The sequence below is a fragment of the Myotis brandtii genome, unplaced genomic scaffold (assembly GCF_000412655.1).
Source record: "Myotis brandtii unplaced genomic scaffold, ASM41265v1 scaffold536, whole genome shotgun sequence".
NCBI classification, from domain to species: Eukaryota; Metazoa; Chordata; class Mammalia; order Chiroptera; family Vespertilionidae; genus Myotis; species Myotis brandtii.
The window spans coordinates 3,786,272-3,809,523 of record NW_005369967.1 but is presented as its reverse complement, the minus strand read 5'-3'; the positions used below and the strand labels follow the sequence as shown (position 1 = coordinate 3,809,523).

Sequence of the window (23,252 nt, the reverse complement as noted above, 5' to 3'; positions counted from 1 at the left end):
ATAAGCCCTAGCATCCCTCCCTCCCCACCTCCCCCCACCCCACCCTCCAGGCCTTTTCACTAAACAGGGGGCCTCTGCAGAACCATCACGGAGGGAGGAACTCAACTGGTATAGGACAGCAAAGAACTAAAAATTGATGACAGCTTAGCTCTGAGATGAAGCTTCAGACTCTATGCCCCTGTTCCCTGCACCACCCCTGGAGGAATCAGGTCCCCTACCCTCTTCCTGATAAATCCGTGAGATCCCACCATGACCATGTGTCTGATTCTTACGTTATCCATGGGGTGTGAAGTCACATCAATCTGGAAAGCACTTCTCTGTGCAGTTTAAGAACCCAAACCCCATGGCCTTTCTTGGTGTGGGTGCTTTCCTCAGCATCATGAACTCTGTACCCTCTCGTGGGGAAAATCTGGGTGGTCAGTTCTGAGTGGACTGCCTTTTTTTTTTCTACTACCAGGACCTCATGCCCAGAAATAAAGTGCATGTTCTGAAGACTCCTGTTGCAACAAGAAACACTGAAGGCAGCTTTCTTTTCCAGCCCCAATACATCGTAGATACACGCCATTCACAGAATTGATGACTCCAGCTCTTTGCAGAAAGAAACGGCCATGTTTCTCTCCCACGGGAAGGAACCACCCACACTCACAGCTGTCTCCGCTGTTCCCAGGAAGACCTGGGAAGGCACTTGCTCTCTTTTTTTCACCCACTTACTCATTCCTGCTCACCGGAATAGGAGCAGCCCATCTAGTCCATTGGTCCATGTTTTGCAGTGGGTGGTGGTGTCACCATGCCCTACTTCCACATCTTCTTGGAGCACCCGCAACTAGGCAGCAGGTTCTCCGGACACTCATCTCCTACGTTCAGGAAGGGTGACCTGGCCTCCTCCTCCCCTCTCTATTCAGTGCGTGCCTGGAGCAGGGTCTAGGGACTCACCTTGGTCTCCCTGTGACAGCCTGTGCCAACTAGCACGTGGGTCTTATGAGCATGAAGTTCCCAAGGCCCAGGTTCAGGTGGGAAGCCTCAAACTCAGCCAAGGTCCCTTATCTGGGTTTTACCTGAAAATGGGGATTCTGGATTTCTCACTCATGCAATGAAATTGATAGTTATTTTCTATGCAACCACAACTCTCCGTGTGCTTGTATGTCATCCTGGAGGTGAGCAGCAGAGATCTTAGTGTCTGCCACACTGGAAATTATGGTCCGCATACCCCAGGGACCTGCTCCTCATGGCAGCTGGACCCCTAAAGAGCACTCAGACAAATGCCTTAATCGGGGTATATATAATTTGTAGGGCCCAGTACACAGTGAAAACGACAGGCCTTCTGTTCAAAAAGCAGGGGAAAGTGTCATTAAAAAGACTAAAAGTAAAGTTGTATCCTCTCTTCCATAGTCTCTCTCGGCTTGCCATGGTGCTTTTAATTTGCTATTTGATGTTGCTGTAGGTAAAGAAAAATTAAATTTCTGAGCGTACTATAAAAGCATGCATCACAAAAGCTATGTGCACATGGGACCAAGGATCTACAGCAGACATGCAACTGCATGTACTGCGCTCACACACACGTGTCATTGTCCCGTCGACTTTCCGCACTTAAAAGCACAAGTTCAAAGACAAAATAGTTGAGAATTTTTGACAACCAATGCACGGGGGGCAAGCCCATGAAGCCAGCCTAGTCTCAGTGAAGAGAAACTGGAGGAGCTGGAATAGTTATTGAGAAGCAGGGAGGCAAATAATGCTCATGGATTTCCAAAATAAGAGAGTCGGGGCAGACTTGAGCACGCCTACTAGTACTTTCATTATCCTTCTTGTTTAATGCTGGCGACACTGATTGACTAAACCTCATAGGAACCAAGATTCTCAGGGTCCCTGCCAGCTCTGTGGCCTGCACTCGCTCACCTCCCCCAGAAATCCTGGGAGCTTGGTCCCCACCACCGATGAGCCTTACTCACCTCGGTGCTTCTGGGAGGAAACACAGAATAAGAATGGATATTTTCTGCAGGGCACCTTTAGCTCTCACCCCAGCTCCATCCATCTTGTCCAAGAATTCTTGCTTGGACTGGCTTTAGGAGCAAACATTTAGATAAAGCATAAAACTCTACTCACCTTTCCTTCCTGAGTTACCCTGGCTCAAGGGCTTGTCGGTGACTGAACCTTGGGTGAGAGGGGAAACAGAAACACAGACATTCAGAATGCATCGCGGTTGATTCCTTTCATAGTGTTGGCACAGCCTGATGTTATGAGCATATGGTTATGTGTATATATATCGTATACACATCTAGGGACATTATATACACAGTTAGTACATACATACATGTTGAGTGGGGTTTGTTTAATGTCAATGTCACTGATATCACAGCACTGTTGAGATGAACCATGATTTCCAGGTTCCCTGGCAATAGTTGTAACCAGACTTCTCCCTTATTGAACATTCCAATGACTGTCCCTCGCCTCCACTCCCCATCTCCCCCACCGGCTCCATGTTCTGAGCCATAGCTATTCAGTAGGACCAACCGAAAAGAAACCCCCTCTTACTGCAAATGCAATGATTGACATCCCTTGCTGGTTAGGGCAGGAAATCGGCGATTTTCCATCTGCATTAAGTAGAAAATTGTTGGCCCAATTGTCCTGAATGGGCCAAAATAGTCTGAGGCATGGAAACAATTTTCTAGATGCAGCAGGCTGTTCCTTAAGGAGAGGGTAGTGTGTGAGTTTGGCCAAACACTTTGCCCTGCAGATGCTAGGATGCCATATGCACCCATCCTTTGGTTCTGACCATGTGGCACCTGTCTTTTCCACAAAACCCACCACACAGGCAGGGCACAGCCAGCTCATCCACAGAAAGGCATCTGTGGACGTCCCATGCCAAAAGAAAAGAAAGAACCCATATTTCCGCAGTCTATATCATACCCTTTTTCCAGGCACTGATTTTGTGAGAATTCAATTATCTTACCCTGCATGACTTGCTTCTAGTGCATTTGTTTGCTTTCAATGGAACTTTCCAGGTCATCTGCAAGGAGGGCTCATTCCTGCCCCTTCCCACAACAAGCCCAATTAAGGTTTCCAGTTTCCATGTAAACCAAAAATAAACTTCCCTTTTTGGCCTGCAAGTCTTGGTTTCCTAATGTAGATACTTACTGCCCTTCCCACTTACTTCTCCCATTATATAGCAGGGCCAGAAGAAAAATGAATAAGTTTTGTGGGGGGAAAAAAGGAAAATGTTAGGATAGCAGAACTGCTAGCCTTTGGGATCTCCCTTAGGTTTTAGAATAATGTTTCATCCTTTGCTTGCACTTCAAAATTAAGATAAGTAAATACATAAAACCTCATACACATAGCTATTGAGATATATGAAGCAGCAGATGGTGGGATAGGTTTTGTATTTTTTAATGAAGGCTGAGCGGCATAGTGAATTAAGGGAGAAACTCTCATCTTCAGTAAATACATAAAACCTCATACACATAGCTATTGAGAAATATGAAGCAGCAGATGGTGGGATAGGGTTTTGTATTTTTTAATGAAGGCTGAGCTGCATAGTGAATTAAGGGAGAGACTCTCATCTTAATGGAAGGTGAAAGTGTGGGGCTTGTGTAAATCCATAGTCCACAGTCCCCTGAAGCTAACCTAAGAGCAAAATTTCCCTATGCTTATCAAGTTGGAAATAGAAAGGACTTAATTTTTGCCATGGGCTGAGCTAGAGGGTCACTATAAAGCCGTGGTGCCCTAACTGGTCTACTCATCAGAACCATCTGAGAAGCTTCATACACATGTGGACTCCAGGTCTCACTGCAGACCTGTTGGGTGAGAATATACAGGAGGGGCCTCAACACCTGGGTTCTTTTTCGTCCCGCAGGCACCGCCGAGGGCAGCCAGGTGTGAGGGCCACTGTGGTGAGAGTTCTCCATCGCTCTACATTACATTGTTCAGCAGTGGCACACCTTTGGTGCATAGGCCACCACTCTCCTCTCCTGTGCTCATGGCAACTATCACTAATGGATCATCATGGTCTTTATTGTTGCATTCCCAGGCAGCCATGAAATCCACCTCAATCAAGTGCTCCCAGGGCCACTAGCAGCCAGAGCATTTGAGCTAAAAATGTATATGCCGTGCTCTAGGGGTTACAGCCAAAATTTGGGGAAAAGAGCCTTGAACCAGAAACCTACACTTACAATAATAAATATATGCATACAGGCATATACTGACTCTGTCACCCGGCTGACTAAGAGCAAGTGCATGTTCGAGTGGGACCCTCCCTCACCTGGGGATGGCTGATAACCACCACCAATCTTTCAAATATTCCCCTACAGAATTCAGGGGACAGCCAAGAGGTCTCTCTCCAACCCTTTTCTTTCTTCCCGCCCCTCCCTACGGTACCTGAACATACAGGAGTTTTATTCTGCACAGAAGAACCACTGATGGGCTTCCCATCTGGGGTGACACACCAGCAGTACCCCGTGTAAGTGTGGCACTGCACCTGTACGAAAAAGTCAAAGGGGAAGAACTGTAAGTCTTGGGGCACAATATCAACAGCCATCTCTTACCCCTTCGAAAGCATCCCCAGTATGGTGGGTGAGCTCCTTCCACCTCTCACCCCAGCATCTGTCCCCAGAGTGGGTTCGTCAGCCAACAACATTATGTTTTCTGCATGACTTCCATGTACAGCCACGGAAACTTATCTACTTCTTTCTTATGACTTCTAACACTATCTTAGATCCAATATGTGTTTCCTGTGATGGTTCTCACCAATACCCACACATTTTTCCCGCAAGCACTGGCATACACTCCCATCCAACTGTAAAAAAGTCTGATTGGTGAACTAATTTGGCAAATACAGGTTAGATGTCCCCATTGTAGGTTGATGTGACCCTTGTTTAACAAGCAGAGGCGGTGCTAAGCTTTTCTTGTCTTTCCAGCTTTTCCCAGCATCCCTTCTTATAGTCAGCTGCCTGCTGATGAGGTGGCTCTCCCGAGACAAGGGCACACGTGACGGGGTTAAGGCAAGAACAGGTCACTTGTGCCTGCAGGTTCTAGCTGCCCCTCTGCACCAGGGCTCAAGCCTCCACCCTGCCTGGAAATAGTAAATGAAAATGAGGCTTTGCTTCATTCGGGGTAACTCTTCTTTCTCTGTCGATAACTGCCACTCTATCCACCTCATCTTACCTGCCATCCTCTTCCCGTCTGCTTTCTACACAACTTCCTAAACACAGTTCAGGGCGCCACTCCCCTCCTTAAAACCCCCAGATGACTTGCTAGACTCAGGATGGAGATTAAGCTCGTGATCGTGCAGGACCTCAAAGCAAATTTGGTGGCACTCGAGGTCCTCCATGATCTGCCTCCTTCCTATACCCACAGCCTCATTTTACACCCATGTCTCCATACACGCTCCATTCCAGCCACAACAAACCCATTAAGGCAAGCACGTCCAAGTTTCTCATGATTTTGAACTTTGCTCCAACAATTCAATCTTTCCAGAATACCATCTGCAAGCACGTCCAAGTTTCTCATGATTTTGAACTTTGTCTGCTCCAACAATTCAATCTTTCCAGAATACCATTCCATAACCCATGCCCAGCCCACTTCTAATCCCTTCGGATTCCCACCTCCTTCGTGACACACCTTCTCTGCAAAGTGGTCCCAGCCTCCCTCACCTCTCCTCCCTCCTTCCTCTGATCCTCCACACACCTTGGTCTCCCAAATTCTGAGCCCTTGTCACAATGAACTATAACTGTTGCTCTATCTAGTCTATTTCCTCCCTTTACTGTGACCTCCCAAAGGCAAGGGACTACAAAAGGTTATTTCTATATTCTAAGCATCTAGCATAATGCCTGGCATCTACTGTAGGCATTTGATGAGTTGAACAAGTGCATGAATTATCGTATTTACTCAGTCTTGGTCTCCATCAATTCTAAAAAATGCAACATCAATTTAAACAGCCCCACCACATCAAATGTAGACCTCGTTCACAAGATGTGCTAATTTGCACAGATATTAAAGTATGAAAAAGTGTGCCTCCTGGGATCAAGGACATGCTGAAACTGAGGGTAGACAGTAATAGCATACAACCTGAGTGCTGAGGTCTACGAGGGACACAGAGGTAAAGGAGATCCGACTGCCGGCATCGGTAAGGCAGGAAAGCCACAGAAAGGCCTCTGCTTTTGTGTGGATCCCAAACACCATAGTTTCCCCCAAGGCTAGTCGTTTCCCTATGGACCTACCCCCAGAAATCAGGACAAGAACAAGATGGAGGGCATCCTGTTCCTACCAGTATGATTCTGTGTTTAAACGAGGCATTCACCTCTCCTGTCCATGCAAGGAAACAATCCAAGCCAAGGCCTTCACCCAGTGCCACGCTCCACTCCCACCTCATCTCCTGGAGCCAATCCCATGCCCATGGCTGCTGCCCAGATGCTCTCTCAGGATCAACATCTTGGGTTGGGCCAGTGCTACCTTCTGAGGAGGCGTAATGGTGGAATGGAAAGAAACCCAGACAGACCCAAGTTTGAAGCCTGGTCCAGCCAGTTACAAACTTAGCTCTTTAGTCCCATCTATAAAATGGGGGTGACAACGCCAAACCTGGAAGGCTCTGGAGAGCAGCGCAAACAGTGTGAGCCCAGTGCCTGGCGTGGGTGATGGCCGAGGCAGGGTGGCTGTGGCAATGATTGCTCTCAGCTGCGTCAGGAACACCTGGCAAGCCGGCCTCCTCCTACGCCAGAGCTCGAGAAGCTTGGGTGGGAAACGTGGTGGAAACTTGGATTTTACCGCTTCGGACTCTGTCAGCCCCGCGGGGGATAGTTCCTAGAGACGATTCCTCGCCACTAACAATTTTAATAGGGCCTGGCTGGCTGTGTTCTCCTCCTTGGCCAATAATCACCTCAAGGGAAACCTGTCTCTGGGGCTGGGCAGCCACACTGACCCACCCCCGGGCCCCTTGGCTCCCATGGTCAAGGCTGCCTCCCTCTCCTTGAGGACAGTCCTGCCCAAGTCCAACACCCCAGGCTGTGCCTTTGGCCCAGTGCTGCCTGCTACACTGAGCACTGTGGTCCAGCTGCAGAGAACCGCTGGGTGGAAGCCTGTCCTCCCGGACGTGCAGCGTCCCACCCAAGGCTAGTGGGCTCAGAACGAAATGGGTAAGAGCTTAAGCCCAAAGCTTTGTTTCAAGGGATATAATCTGACCTCTGGGCTCAGCGGGTCCCAAGGGCTACATGCTCACTGATATGCCCATTGTCTCTCCAAGGACACATGGACACCGCCTCCCAGCCCCCAGCCAGGTCCATAGGCCCAAACACAGCCCCTTTCTCCCCCGGGCCCTCAGCATTTTCCTTGGCTCCAAGGAATAGACTCCAAATCACAAAATCCTCAGGCTGGGAGCTACTTCCAAGTCCTAGAAAACTGGAACCAAGTGAGGAATTGTTGCCTCTGAGGCCTGGAGCACACAGAAATGGGCTCACCTGCCCCAGGTATGCTGCGGGGCAAGGGCAGTGGACAAGGTCACTTCCCTTTGCTGAAAGAGCCCCAAGTGAATTAACCCATGATTCTCAATCAAGAGGGTGTTTGTAAGATGTTGGGGAGTTTGCAAGATGTCATCTTGAAGAAAAGATTTACATGAAGACAGGAAGCAATGGTCATAAAGTCAGACTGCAGCCCACCTTCCTTAACACACCAGCTCCCACTTAACCACTGAACCTTCCAACCCTCTGCGGCCTCGAAAAGGTTCTTAGTCAAAGCCAGCCTCAGACTGTCCGAGGCTATTTTAAAGGGGGAGCTAATAATGCTTACCTCATGCCACTGCTGATAGAATTAAATTAGATAATGAAAATAAAGCACTTAGTTCACACGGTTAAGTACCCAGTCAAGCTACACTATTTATTATCATTGTGTTCTTTTTCAGCAAACTATCTTTTTTTTAAGAGGGAGAGAGAAATAGAAACATCAATAATGAGAGAGAATCATTAATTGGCTGCCTCCTGCACACCCCCTACTGGGGACTGAGCCCACAACCCAGGCATGTGCCCTGATGGAGAATGGAACTGCAACTTCCTGGTTCATAGGTTGACGCTCAACCACTGAGCCATGCCAGCCGGGCATCAGCAAACTATCTATACACTCAAAAAGGGCACAATCGGATTCTCGGGTGGGAACCAAAAAACACCCTATTCTGACCAGGCACACAGAGGGGGCAGTCTGGAATCAGCAAAAAGTTTGAAGAAGTTTTGATGGAGTAAGGGGAAGTTTGTTTTCATATAGCAACAGTTTTATTACACTCAGAGAAGAGAAGTAAGACTTCTTGCAGAAAAATGATCAAGATATCAAGTCTATAGAATTGATGGGTCATACATACATCAAGATGTAGGTTCTACCTCGTTTAGCCTCTTTCTTTGCAAACTTATTTATTGTTTGAATTAATAAATTATTTATTCTTCATTCTACCTCCCTTACCCCCACCCTCAAATTAATCAATTCACAGATCAATCTGTGGCAAAAGCATGGCCCAAGAGGAATCGACAAGGTAATTAATTGGCCATTTCTAGTATCCACTGTGCAGTTCTCAAAACTCAGGATTGTTCTGGCCCCAGAGGTACAGGTACAAACCATGGAATTTGCTCCCACCCATTCTGGAGCATCCCGGGAAGGCTGAAATGTCAACTGGTGGGTCCTTCCATAAGAGACTAACATGTTTGTACATCGGCCTACGTGAGGTTATTCTTTGCTTAACTATACTGTTGAATGTAACTGGCATTCCTAAAAGTACTTTAAAAGTGTGTTCTGCCCAGCTGGTGTGGTTCAGTGAACCAAAAGGTCACAGATTTGATTCCTGGTCAGGGCACATGCCCACGTTGTGGGCTCAATCCCCAGTATGGGGTGTGCAGGGGGCAGCCGGTCCATGATTCTCTCATTGTTGAAGTTTCTATCTCTCTCTCCCTCTCCCTTCCTCTCTCTCTAAATTCAATAAAAATATTAAAACACACACACACACAAAACAAAAAACAGTGTGTTCTTAGATAAGTAAATTTCATCTCTGACTCGTATACTTAAAGATTTTTGGTTTGGCCCTGACCGGTGCTCAGTTGGTTAGAGTGTCGCTCCAATACAGCAAGGTTGCAGGTTCGATTAACCAATACATGCATACGTAAGTGAAAAGGCATGTCTCTCTTTCTCTCTCTTTCTAATAAAAAAAGAAAGATTGTGGCTTGAAGTTCTTTATATAAATAGCCCAGTGGTATATTGCAAGTCAACCTCTATTTAAATTATGACGAAATTCGAAATTATTTTAGGCCTGTTAATCTTCAACATTAGCCCAACTCCTGGACACTGGCAGAATGTGAGAGGCTGGCACTCCCAACAAATGCAGTTGAGTGAGTGATGAGTAGAGAAGAGCAGGCAAACACCTGTTCACAGGATCGAGCAGGCGGGGGGGGATGGAGGAAAGCACCGAGAAGGACAGAGGAGACAGCGATCACCACAGGTGCCACGCCCCACATGGAGATCACCACCTTCTACTTCCCAGCGGTTTTCCATCACCGCCCGCCATCTCTGCATTCTCTCATTCGGGCCTCAGTCACCCTGGGTGCACGTCTTTCATAGGAGGGCACAGCGAGTGGAGGATGCGTGTTCAAATGTCACAGTTAGTTCATAGCAGCATAGGAATTTGAATCCCGATCTCCAACCTCTTGTAAAATATGAGAATGGACAGAGCTGGAGAAAACCTTAGCATTCACCTGTCTAACCCAAACATTTTACAAGCAAGGAAACCAGAGACAGAGAGGTAGCCTGAGGGCCAGCACCTCGTTGTGGCAGATGGTGTCAGAGGGAACTGTGTCTCAATTCCCCAGGAAATGGCGCTCTTTCAGAGGGAGGAGGAAGATTTGGGATAACTGGTCAGGAGGCAGCTGAAAGAGAGTCTTTTGCTCCAGGCTGAGTGAGGAGAGTTTCCTGGAGTAATTTGGGGAACTGCATGGGGGCCTCCGCTGTGCGCAATGGCCGGCCTGCTTTCCTTGGTTATTCCTGGGGTGATTCTCTGACAGGGGTGGGACCCCACAGTTCCTCTCCTTCCTTGGTTATTCCTGGGGTGATTCTCTGACAGGGGTCGGACCTCATATCCTACAGTTCCTCTCTGTCGCTGGACTTTTGCTTCCCCTCGTGTGAAGGGTCCCCTGCTTCCTCAGACCAGCCTCTCCTGCATGTGCCCACTTTTCTCCTCTGCTCCCGACACCTTCGCGTGGCCACTTGGGTAAGTGATGAATGCAGCTGGTGTCCTGTGGGGTGTGGCTAGGAATTGTTGAGGATGTGGACCTTCTCTAGCCAAATAACTTTGGAAATATTGGGTCAACTGAAATGAAAAGAGGTCTCAACTGCAGAACGTCTCAGAGCCTTATATCCATCCAAGACTTAGCTCTCAGAGGACGAGATGGTTTGCAGCAGTGCCTAACCTTACTTCACTGTGGGCCCCCCTTAATTTTGTGGGGGGCACATTTCATGGTACTAGTGTTCTCTGAAATTTGCTTTATAAATTTATTTTTTAAAAGGCAATAGAATGAAATGCAGGGCGTTGCCGTATTTCTTTGCTTCTCCCAGCCCTACTTTTTCACAGTCCGGGGAGCAGGCTCTCTTGAAATAATTTCCCTCCAGCAAGCCCCCACCCCCGTTTTCGTAAGGCTTTCCCAAGCTCTATATCTGTAAGGAAATCCATCTTGAACTGCCCCAGACCTTCACTGACTACTGGGGTCCCCTCCGAGGCACAGCGCCTCCTCGCCTGGTGGTTGTATTCCCCCGCTCTGTTTCTTTGTGCCTCTTATAAAACAGAAAATGTGAACCATATGCAAAGAGACAGGCTCGGTTCAACATCCTTGGTAGCAACTACCGAACTTGGGATGAAATGTCGACTATCATGTACCTGAACATTTCCCAGAGGAACGAGTTAAACTAAAAGCAGAAGGCAAGCAGATATTTGTCTCTTTTGGTGGTGAGAGTATGAGGCTGCCTTTTTATTTTCAATCTGCCAGTTGCTCCAAATCAATTAGCAGATTCTTCGGATTACGCGAATGCACAGTGAAAGTTAAGGATCTTGCTGGGTTGGTCCCACTGAGCACTCTGCTTCTGGGCAGCCCCATTTTCGTTTTGTCAGCATTCCCTACAGAACCTCTGAGAATCTGTGTCCCAGGGGTGTCCTGGCCCTGCCTGGAAGACCGAGTCTCCAGGCCAGCTGGGGTTGCTACTTGTACCCCCAGAACATCTTTCTCCATCAGCAGCTGCAGGAGAGCATTGCTTATTACCTGGAGAGCTTATGAAAACAGATGGCTGGGCCCCGCCCACAGAGTTTCTGGGTTCATTAGGTCTGGGGTCGGCCGGGGAATCTACATTCTAACAAGTTCCCAGGTGATGCCATGGCTGCTGGCCTGGAGACCACCCTTCAAGAATCGCTGTTTTAAAGGAAACTTCTCATGCCACCCTTTCTGGCAATGATCATGAAATACTCAAGAAGCAAGTACAAAATTTTCTAGGTGGGAATGTGCGAACAAGGACCTTGTGACCATCCTTCTTTCCCAAGTTCTTCTATTCCGGGTGTTTTGATGGTATATGGTCTTTTCATTCACGGATCTGGTGATTGCAGCATTGTGTTTTCTGGATGATTTCACACGTGGAGGAGAGTCTGGAGCAGGGAGAAGGGGTGGGGCAGAGGAAGGGATGGGGGACCCTTTTGGTCTGCCGAGCACAAGCATGCTTTTTGCCTCAGTTTGAAAAAGGTGATCCAGCAATGACCTCCTCATCTTCAGTCAGGTTTGGCTCAGAAGCAACAAGATCAGAAAGAAAAACATAGCTTTGGAGCCCAAAGAACTGATCTCGCTTACAAGCTGTGTGACTTTGATAAAGTCATATAACCTCTCTGAGCCTATCTATGAAATAAGGCTAATGGCGCCCACCTTGAAGGTCATTGAGAAGACAAAATGAGACAAGATATACAGGGTGGGGCAAAAGTAGGTTTAGAGTTGTTCGTATGGAATATAATAATTAACAAATAACACAAGAATAAACCATTTTGCTGCTCACAACTGTAAACCTGCTTTTGCCCACACTGCACAAAGCATCTGAAGTAGTGTCAGGTCTAGAGTCTGCTCTCAGCATACCCTGATTCCACCCCTTTCCCTTTCCTTTGTGCAGGGAGGGTTGGAGGCCGAAGCTTCAAAGCACAGCTGTTCTGTGGGCTGTAGACACTGTCCCCTGCTCTATGCCAGGTCTAGAAAGGGCAGTCTGCGAAGGAATGAGGGGTTTTCCTTTTACAGTATTTACCTCACCCTCCAGAATTTAATGGAGGAGATGCAGGAAGGAAGATAACCCTTCAATTTCAAATCCTCCTAAATAAGGGATTCTTTGTCGATTGTGTTTTTTATGAGATGATGGTGTAATGTGGTGCGGGGGGGCATATTAGTTAGAAGTGGTGTGTTTAGAATGAGGCAGTCTATTCTTCCCCAGGCTGATTATGACCACATCCAAAATCTTGTGTCCAGTTTGGGGAAGGACACTCTATATTGAATTCAGAAAAAAAGAGGCCAGAAGGAAAGCGAGACCTAAATAAGTCCCTATGACATGGGAATGAGTGATAGAACTAAGGATTTATGCCAGGACAAAAAGAAATATTTGTTGGCTAAAAGATAGAATTTCAGAGGACATAATGGTGTCTGTTTTCAAATCTTTCTGTGGAAAGTAGGATTTCCGTGGGTTCTATAAGTCCCACAGCTAGAACTGAGGTCATTTGTTGGAAATTACAGGAAGACAGCTCTCAAGTCATTGTAGAGAAGGACTTTCCAACTAAATTGTCCCCAAATACATTATGTATGTTGTCATTGGTGGTGATGAGCTTCCTGTCTCTGGTGGCAATCAAGGAAAAGTTAGATGACTGCTTCTTGAGAAATTGTCAGTGGAACCTGAGCCCTGGATTGAGGCAGGACAGGGAGAGGAAGGAGAAGATGAGCCAGGAACCTCTGAAGTCCCCTTTAACCCAAAAGTTATATGATTCTACAACCCTCTCTAAATTGAACTTTTGCTGCTTAGGAGTAAGGTACAAATTTACAAATTAGTACTCAATTTGTCAGTGTTAATACCACACTTTCAAGTATACGATGAAGACCTTTTCCTCAAAAAAAGTATAAATGAACACTGTCCCCCACAACACACATCTAAAATATATTTAGAACCTGGGTGTTAGGGCTTCAGGGACTCAAAAAGCTTTATTTTCTTGACTCCTGGCCTTCGTTTGGTGTTTAGAATAGCCAATTTTGTAAACAGCAAATGTGGTATCTGGTTCATTCACTTTTATTTCCATTTGGTGGCACGGGGGGCTGGGGGGAGTCAAATATGTTTTTATGTTTTAAAATGCCCATTAAGAGTCCCTCCTGTGTAGGAGCTTTGCTTAGATCCGAACTGTGAGGGTCTGGCCGGTCCTGGGCCTGCAGGAGTGGGAGCTCTTCCTCTTCCCATGTCTGACTTCACTTTTAATTTAACTTTTCTGCCTTCATAACTCCCTCCTGTGTTCCTGTTACCTTTCTCTACTTTGACCTGGCAAAAAAATCTGACCCCTTTAATTTTGCAAAATAGTTTAGTTGACTGACCTGCAGGGTCACCTCCTGGTGTGTTACATGCACACAGAGTGGTGTGGCAATGGCCCTAAGTGTGGGTATTAATGGTTCTGCCTGGAAGGTCCCTGAGTAAGTGCTTGCTGTGGGCCTACTGTGTACCTACCCACCTGGTTGAACATTAGCTATTGTCTCATAAAATCCTAAAAAGTGTGCGAGTTACTTCCCAGGAGTCTTTAATTTAAGCTCCTTCCCAATGCAGTGGCACTCCCTCCCCACCCCCACGGCACCCCTGCTCAACAGCCTTCAGTCCCTGATCACCCATTTCCCAGTTAAGTTCTCTGGTTCAGACCTTCCATCTGTGAATTGCTCTACTTGTAAAAAGTTCTTCCCTATTTTGAGTCAGAATCTGAGTCATTATATATATACTAGAGGCCCGATGCACAAAATTCGTGCAAGGGGCTCAGCCCTCGCAGCCCCAGCTTCGTCCAAAAGATCATCTGGACGGTCATTCTGCTGTTCAGTCTAATTAGCATATTAACTCTTTATTATATAGGATTTTACTCAGTAATCCTGAGTCGGCTCCATGAGACTATTCAGTAAAAAGCTATTGTCATCACAGACAAATGTCTGAAGAAGATGCTCATTTATCCCTTTGGTCTCCAAACAAACCATCTCTGGCTCTTTTGAATATTCCTCATGGGACATAATTTCCAAACCTACTCACCTGAGTCACCCTTAGCTATGCTATAGCCAATGTCACTTTAAAAGATGCAATGTCCACCCGGCTGGTGTGGCTGAGTGGTTGAGCATCGACCCATGAACCAGGAGGTCACTCTTTGACTCCAGGTCAGGGCACAAGCCTGGGTTGCAGGCTAGACCCCCAGTAGGGGGCATGCAGGAGGCAGCTGATTGATGATTCTCTCATCATTGATGTTTCTATCTCTCTCTCTCTCCCTTCCAGTCTCTGAAATCAATTTAAAAAATGTTTTTTTAAAGATGCAATGTCCTTTAGAGAGGCATAGAGAGTAGTGATTAGGACTAAGAACTCTGCAGCAGGCCCTTGGGTTTGAATCCTGACTTTACTACTTGCAAGCTTTTCCTTCCCTTGGAAATACCAAACCAAGGACATGGATACTTGTCACAATGCCTAAAGACACAGCACTGGCTTCAGGCTCCTGGCCCCATCTCCTCACTCTCCTGGTGATGGCAGCTGGCATTCACCCCACACATGGGTGCAGAACAACACTCACCCCACTGTTCATTTAAAAAGGAAATGGCCCTAGCTGGTTTGGCTCAGTGGATAGAGCATCAGCCTGTGGACTCAACAGTCCCAGGTTCGATTCTGGTCAAGGGCACATGTCCAGGTTGCAGGCTTGATCCCCAGTAGGGGGTGTGTAGGAGCAACCGATCAATAATTCTCTCGAATTATTTACTTTTCTATCTCTCTCTCCCTCTCTGAAATCAATTAAAATTTTTTTTAAGTGTTTAAAAAGGAAATGGAAGATTCAGAAGTTACTACAAAGCTGTAGTAATAAAGAGAGGGTGGCACTGACATAAGGAGAGACATGTCGATGCATGGAATAGAATTGAAGTTCAGAAAGAAACCCTCACATATAGAGTCAATGGATTTTCAACAAGGAAGCTGTGACAATTTAAGGGGGGAAGGAACAGTCTTTTCAACAGGTAGTACTGGGATTGCTGGATATATACATGCGAAACCTCACACCGTGTACAAAAGTGAACTGAAAATGGATGATCAACCTAAATATAAAAGTGAAAACCATCAAACTCTTAAAAGATAACACGGGAGTAAATCTCTACCACCTTGGATTAGGGAATGTTTTTTTAGATATGACACCAAGAGCACAAGCAATGTTTTTTAAAAGTAGATAAATTGGACTTCATTAAAATTAAAACTTTTATGCATTAAAAGACGTTATCAAGAAAATGAAAAATTAACTCAATGATGGGGGAAATATTTGTAAACCATGTGTCTGATAAGATTCTTGCATCTAGAATATAAAAAGAACTCTTACAACTCAATAAAGATAAATAACTGAATTTTTTAAATGAGCAAAAGATCTAAATAGAAACTTCTCCAAAGAATATATACAAATGACCAAAAAGCACATGAAAAGATGCTCAATATCAATAGTCATTGGGGAAATGCAAAGTAAAAACACAATGAGATGCCATTTCAGCCTGGCCAGTGTGGCTCAGTGGTTGATCATCGACCTATGAACCAGAAGGTCATGGTTCAATTCCTGGTCAGGGCACATGCCCGGGTTGCGGGCTCAATCCCCAGAAGGGGGTGTGAAGGAGGCCGCCGATCAATGATTCTTTCTCGTCATTGATGTTCCTGTATCTCTCTCCCTTTCCCTTCCTCTCTGAAATCAATAAAAATATATTTTTTTAAAAAGAGAGAGATACCATTTCACAGCTAACAGGATGGCTATAATAAAGAAAACAGATAATTACAAGTGTTTGCAAAGATGTAAAGTAATTGGAACCCTTATACATTGCATGGATCAGAGTTTGCCAGCCTCCGTATGGCTCGGCTAGCTCTCCCATTTTACAGTTGAGCAGCCTGAAACCTGAAGGGGAAGAAAATTAACATTTGTCAAACAGCAATTATGTGCTAAATAGAGGGCATTTTCGTGTAAGTTATCACATGCAATATCTAATTGTTTGGAACAAGAGCAATTCCATGAAAAAAAAAACACATGAAAATCAAATAGTAAGATGCCCTGGGCATGATGGATGTTCACATTGTTAAAAAACAACAACAACACATGAAAATCAAATAGTAAGATGCCCTGGGCATGGTGGATGTTCACATTGTTAAAAAAAAACAACAACAACAACAACAAAACCCTAATATTTTTACTGTTCACTTAACAAAAAGGAAAAAAAAAAGCAACCACTTGCCCACCAACAGTGGGTCTATTGACCATTATGCCATCGATACATAAAGGATGGGCTTGGATTTTTAACAGTGTGACGGCTTTTTTAAATAAAAGTTGGCATTGTACATGCTGCAGAAGGCTGAGGGAGCCTAATGCAGGGTACTGCCCAGTGAAACGTACAGGACTGGCTTTGTTTGGGGGGAGCCATGGGCTGGGGAAGCTCAGAACACTCCAGCTTATGGATGCAACCAGGGTCTTAGTACTGGAGTGTTCTGAGCCTCTGGACTCTTTTGGGACCTCCAGGTTCATCAAAAATAGGACAAATCCTTGTCACCCTATGACGATGCTCAGTAGTCCCGCCTGTCTATGTTTAAGCAGCTGAGGCCAACAGAAGCTCACAGTCTAGGCCAGTCACCAATACCACCCATACTTGCTGGGGATCTGGAAGAGGGAGGCCCAGATGGTAAACCCAGGTGTTTCTAGGGCAAGCTAGTCACACAACTCAGGCTTGTAGGGGTGACTTCAGGAAGCGCAGTTCTATTCTGTGGAGCTTGGCGGGGGGGAGGTCGCGGGGGGAGGAGGAGGAGGAACTAAAAAAGAACATCAAAGCCTGCTCATAGCTCAAGCCCAGGCACTTAGGAAATAGGCTGTAATTCCCTAGGTTTTGGCAAATACAACAGTAAGAGCTATAGAATGCTGACAAGGGGAGCCCACTGTCTTTGCCCAAAAGCCACAACACATTTCCTTTGGGCTTCCAACTTCAGAATATAGCATCAGGAAGAAGAAAGTACAGCTTCCCAGACCCCTATATGCAAAAAAAAAGACTTCAGAAAATAAAAGAGTATGTATATGTGTGCATTGGTGGAGGAACAGTGATTAGAACAAGTGAAAATGGGGAAAGGGTTAGTACCAGACAGATCTACTAGTATATAAAGAAAGACTGTTCCTGGGACATGGAGCTCAAAGATGGGAATCCTAACGCATCTTTTTCATATAGAAGTAACATTATGAATGGAGTTTTATATTCTATAGTATTATTAGAGCTACAATCCATCTACTCAAACAGTTAAAATGGCTTGGACATGTATTTGATAACAACCACTGCTCAACACTATGGAAGGCAGTCTGGTAGCATGCATCAAATGCCTTAAAAAGTGAATGCCCTGCCGTAACCGGTTTGGCTCAGTGGATAGAGCATCGGCCTGCGGACTGAAAGGTCCCAGGTTCGATTCCAGTCAAGGGCATGTACCTTGGTTGGGGGCACATCCCCAGTGAGGGGTGTGCAGGAGGCAGCTGGTCGATGTTTCTCTCTCATCGATGTTTCTGACTCTCTATCCTTCTCCCTTCCTCTCTGTAAAAAATCAATTAAAAATATATAATAATAAAAAAAGTGAATGCCCTTTTGACTCAATATTCACCTTGCAAAAATTTAATCCCCAGATTTCCAGGATTCATGGTACATTCATACAAGGAAATACAAGGCAGCCATTTTAAAAACGAGGTAGCATTACAAGTAATTAACCTGAAAATAGGTCTACAATATAATTAGTTTAAGAAAGTGTTATATATATGATATTATACCATTTCTTTCCTAAATAATAAGTACTCACAACGAAAATAAATCTAGAGGGTTATAGACTTCATTGTCCCTATTTCAGGAAGATGAAATCCCGGGCTTTACCTTCCTGCCTTATGTGTTTCTGTATTGTCAGAATTTTTTTTTTACAAAGTATATGTAACTTTTCTATTTAGAAAAAAAAATGAAAATAGTTCTCTCTTTAATTAATTGAGTCCCTAACATACTTACAGATACACATATATAAAATAAAACTTTGCAACGCACCATTTTACTAGGTGCATAGTGTGTGGCTATGTCATAATTTATTTTGTTTAAGCAATTCTCTATTATTGGATATTTAGTATTTTTGTTTTTTCAATCCTCACCTGAGGATATTTTCCCACTGATTTTTAGAAAGAGTGGAAGAGAGAGGAAAAGACAGAGAAATATCAATGTGAGAGAAACACATCGATTGGTTGCCTCCTGCACAAGCCCTGACCAGGGCCCAGGCTGGAGAGGAGCCTGCAACAGAGGTAGGTGCCGTTGTCCTTTCAGTCCGCAGGCTGACACTCTATCCACTGAGCCAAACTGGCTAGGGCTATTAATGGATATTTAGGTTGTTTCTAAATTTTTGCTACTATAAGCAAAACTTAGATGGAAATCCTTGTGGCTAAATATTTGCACTTATTTTTAATTATTTTCTTAGAATAAATTCCTAGAAGTAGAATTTCAGGTTTAAGATTTGGGCACAATTAAAGACTTTTGACCTGTACTGCAAAGTTATGCCACAAAAGTCAGTGCCAATTTACTCCTCCAACTACAATGTGGGGGTCACCTTCTCCCTTCATTCAAGCCTTTTCCAATTTTTACCAATCTGGCAAGCAAAGTGACACATCATTATTTTTATTTGTATTTCTTTCATTACTAAGGAAAATGACATCATTCACTTTCCCTTATTGGCTATCTGTTATTGTGTAACCTGTTTGTTAATATCTCTTGCCCACTTTTCTACTAGGATCTTTTTCTTTCTGGTTTGTGAGAGTTCTTTATATAATATTAGTCCTTTGTCACTAAGGCTAATAATATATATCATTTGCCTTTTAGTTTTGCTTCAGGTGTGATTTTTATGTTCAAAAATTTTTAATTTGTATGTTTTCTCAACAATAAAGTATGTACATTCAGGATTCTAAACTACTGACTTGTAAATTATTGAGCATTTGAAATATAACCAGTTGTACATGTATGACCTCGTACACTGGCTACTTTATCGTATGTTTTCATCTCTTTTCTGCATGTGACATCTGTGAAGGCACAGGTCATGACATTTCTCGAATCCCCCATAATAACCAGCACATAGCTCAGAACATAGCAAAGCTCCAAATTGTCTTAAATGAAAAAATATTGTCTGGGATTTGCTTTGAAGCAATCTAATTTGGGGTGGAAGACAAAAATGGGATAAGATGAAACAGAACCAGCCACACGTCAATTATTGTTGAAGCTGGGTGATGGATACATGGAATTCATTATACTATTATTTCTACTTTTTATATATTTGAAAATTTCCATAATCAAAAGGATTTTTTTTAAAGGTTTGCTTGACCAGTCAGTCAACAGCATCAGAGAGGGGACTTCTAGAACAACAATGGGAAATAAATTACATTTATATCAAGGACCCTTCTGTAGCACAAAGAAAGTTAAGATCACAGGCCTTGAAACTAGGCAGGCTGGGTGCCAGTCCTTTCTAGCTTAGTGACTTTGAACCAGTTATTCAACCCCTCTGATGCTCGTGTTTCCATTATAAATAAGGGTATTAAGAACTGCCTCAAAAGGTCCTAATAAAGATTTATGGGTGTAAAACTCAGTGCCTAGCACCAAGTAGCACTCGATAAAGAGTCGTCATCGTTATTATCCAGGGATGCACAAGCTTGACACACTCCAGCCACACTTCCTGGTGGTGGTGATCCGATACCTTTCTACTACAGCTCTGGTTTCTGTGAATCAGCTCGGGCATTGGGCAACTGCTTGGCAGAGAACTTGGTAGAACAGATGTCAGGAGCCACGTTCCTGATGCCCAGAAGAGAAAATAGATAAGGCCACAGCAGAGGACAAAGACCACAGACCCCCGGCCTTACTCAGCAGGTCACCAAAGAGCATTAACTCCATGTTCCAATGATGCAATCAAGAACAAGGGTGATGATGCCCTAACCGGTTTGGCTCAATGGATAGAGCATCGGCCTGTGGACTGAAAGGTCCTAGGTTTGATTCTGGTCAAGGGCATGTACCTTGGTTGCGGGCTCGATCCCCAGTAGGGGGTATGCAGGAGGCAGCTGATCAATGTTTCTCTCTCAGCGATGTTTCCAACGATTTCTCTCCCTTCCTCTCTGTAAAAAAATCAATAAAATATATTTTAAAAAAACAACAAGGGTGATGTTGCCTGGCCAGTGTAGCTCAGTGGTTGATCATTGACCCAGGCACCAAGAGGTCACCAGTTCGATTCCTGGTCAGGGCACATACCCTGGTTGCAGACTCCATCCCCATCACCCAGCTTCAACAGGAGGCAGCTGACTGATGTTTCTCTCTCATCGATGTTTTTCTCTCTCTCTCACTCTCCTTTCCTCTCTCTCTAAGATCAATAAAAACATATATTTTTTAAAACTTTTCAACAATAAAACTTAAAAAAACAAAACAAGGGTGATGAAGCCCTTTGACCCAACACTGGCATCACCTGGGGTCCCCCTCCCAGGATTTGATTTCATGGTCTGGGATGTGGACTGGGTAGGTATCAAGGTTTTAAAAAAATCTAATGTGCACCAACCACTCTGCTGTGTGAGCTGGGGTGGAGGGAAGAGGACAAGGGAAAACAAAGAAGAGAACAGAGATCATTGCATCCCACATGAACCCCATGAAAGCCAAACCAGTCATGTGGTCCCAAGCTGTGTCCCATGCCAGACAAACCTAGTCCCTTTCAAGCCCCTTCCCTCCCGCTCTAAACTTCATAATTCATAGGGCTAACATGTTTTATTGACACCAAGATACATGCGTATCAATATTATAAAGAATAGTTAAGCAGCATAGCCATAGCTGATCTCTGTTTCAGTCTTAAAAAACAAAAAAAAGTCCAGCTCTGTGCTGGTGGAGTTTGGGGGAGGGAGAAAGCAATTTGTCCCTCGCCTTTTGGCAGCCCGTCAGTGCGACTGAAGCTCACTCAAAGAGGCAGCCTCGTTCTGTGAAGTTATTGCAGTGTCTTTGATCAAGGGGAAAAGCACATCCAATTCAATCACTGTAACAGGCCCGGCCGGCTGTCTGGCTGCCTGGCTGCCCACCGGGGTGACCAGCCTTGAGCCTGCGGACACATGGCAGCGCTTACCGTGTCAAACAAATGAGGGGTTCCTGACTGCCTCCCCAACCTTTGCTGAACTTCAGGGGCCTCTCACTTAGCAATTCTGCCCTGACTAATCGGGAAGTTCCTCCACCTGGTCCGGCCGGGCCTCGCCCAAACAAAAGCTGGCCAGCAGCTGTCTGTCATGCGGCGGCAAACACTTCAGAACCAGGAGGGCAGGGGTCAACCGCTCTCATAAGCAACACACTCAGAATTACACAAGCCTGGAGAAAGGGGGGAGGGGGGAATGAGATTGTGCCTCCTTCCTATGACCTTTACCCCATCTCGGCCCCAAACTCAGCACAGAGAGGTCTGTTTTTCTCCCCGGTATGTGAATTCTCAAATCCATATACAAAGATCGCCTGCAATCTTCCCACTAGAATAAATACTGTAATAAAAAATTGAGGAGAGGGCTAATCAATTTTCAAACTTGGGGAGGTTCGATACAAGGTTTTATTTTCCTTAAGTGACATCATTCATAAAATCTGGGGGAGACGTGAGTAGCAGAGCCAGAGTGGAGATGGGGATGATGATGATAACAATGACAGATATTTATACACAGTTTATGTGCTTCAAGTGCTTTACACGCATTAACTCATGTAATCTTCAACACAACCTCCAGAGGTAAGCTATAGTAATATTTATTGATAGTAATAATAGTAGCATAATAATAGATATAATAATTATCACTATGTACAATAATGGAGGTAATCTCCATTTTTCCCATAAGGATAGGATGATCCAGAGAAGTTCAGTGGCTTGCCTGAGGGGTGGGGGCCGGGAGTCATGCTCAGGCAGTCTGGTACCCTAACCACAGCACCAGGATCGGTGCGCTAACCACAGCACTATACTGCCTTCTGCCAGTCCACACCTCAGAGTCCCCTTTAAAGCTGCCCGTTCAGAGAACAGCAGAGTGTGGAGGCCTCTGGAGCTAGAGAGAGCTGAGTTTGCATCCCAGTTCGGCCACTCTGCGCCCGGCTGTGGTTGCATCTTCTGTGAATGGGGATCATCGCACCTACCTCACAGGCCCGGGTGAGGCTTCAGCGAGCAAATGAACCAAGGCCCGTTTTAATGCAGTGGCCGTCGGTCCTGGACAAACATTTGAATCCGCTGGGAATTTCTAAAAATATGAGGCCCAACCGCTTCCCCACCACCCGCCACAGTTCCCCCTAAGCAGGTGGTCAGTCTGAAACCAGCCTTCCCTGTGGAGGCAGCTGATCAATGTTTCTCTGAAGGAGACCTGAAACCCATGGGCCCGAAGGCCAGCCCACACCCTTTGCCCCACCGATTCGGAATTGCAGGGAAGGTGAAACCTCTGAAGGTTTTGCTTCCACACAACTCCGCTCTCTTCCACAGAGAAAGTGGAGGCACCAGGACCATCCCCAACCCCCCGGCTGGCGCACCCCTGCCCTGTGACCTTCCCCACGTTCATGGACAGTGCCTTCATCCAGCCGCCTCCCGCCCCACCTCCAGCCTAAATGCTTCTGAAGGAGTAACCTGCTGTCCTATTGTCCCCTGCTGCGTGTTTTAGAAATAGTCTGAGCCAACATCAACACGGCCAGCGTTAGTTTTACACAAAGCTCTGGCCAGAGCAGGATGAGAGGCGGGACTGCCTAAAAAGAAACTTTAAAATCTGTGTGCACGCAGACACATGAGTGTATGCACGCGCGTGGATGAACGTAGACACCACACACACACACACACACACTCATACACACACACTCACATACTCTCACACACACTCACACACTCATACACACACTCACATACTCACACACACACACACTCACATACTCACACATACACACACACACTCTCTCACACACACTCACACACACACACAC

The 23,252-nt window shown here is 45.5% G+C and overlaps 1 protein-coding gene across 5 annotated transcripts in view; it reads right to left on the bottom strand.

The window, feature by feature from the left end:
• The window catches only part of SMOC1 (SPARC related modular calcium binding 1), a 218,000-nt gene that overhangs the window by 47,041 nt on the left and 147,707 nt on the right, over positions 1-23,252 (bottom strand). For all 5 annotated transcript variants that reach the window (XM_005877946.2, XM_005877945.2, XM_005877948.2 and 2 more), the window contains exons 4-5: positions 4,369-4,468; positions 2,101-2,148 (exon numbers count right to left, since the gene is read on the bottom strand). In XM_005877946.2, coding sequence (XP_005878008.1) covers positions 2,101-2,148; positions 4,369-4,468 — 148 coding nt within the window. The remainder of the gene's footprint in view (positions 1-2,100; positions 2,149-4,368; positions 4,469-23,252) is intronic.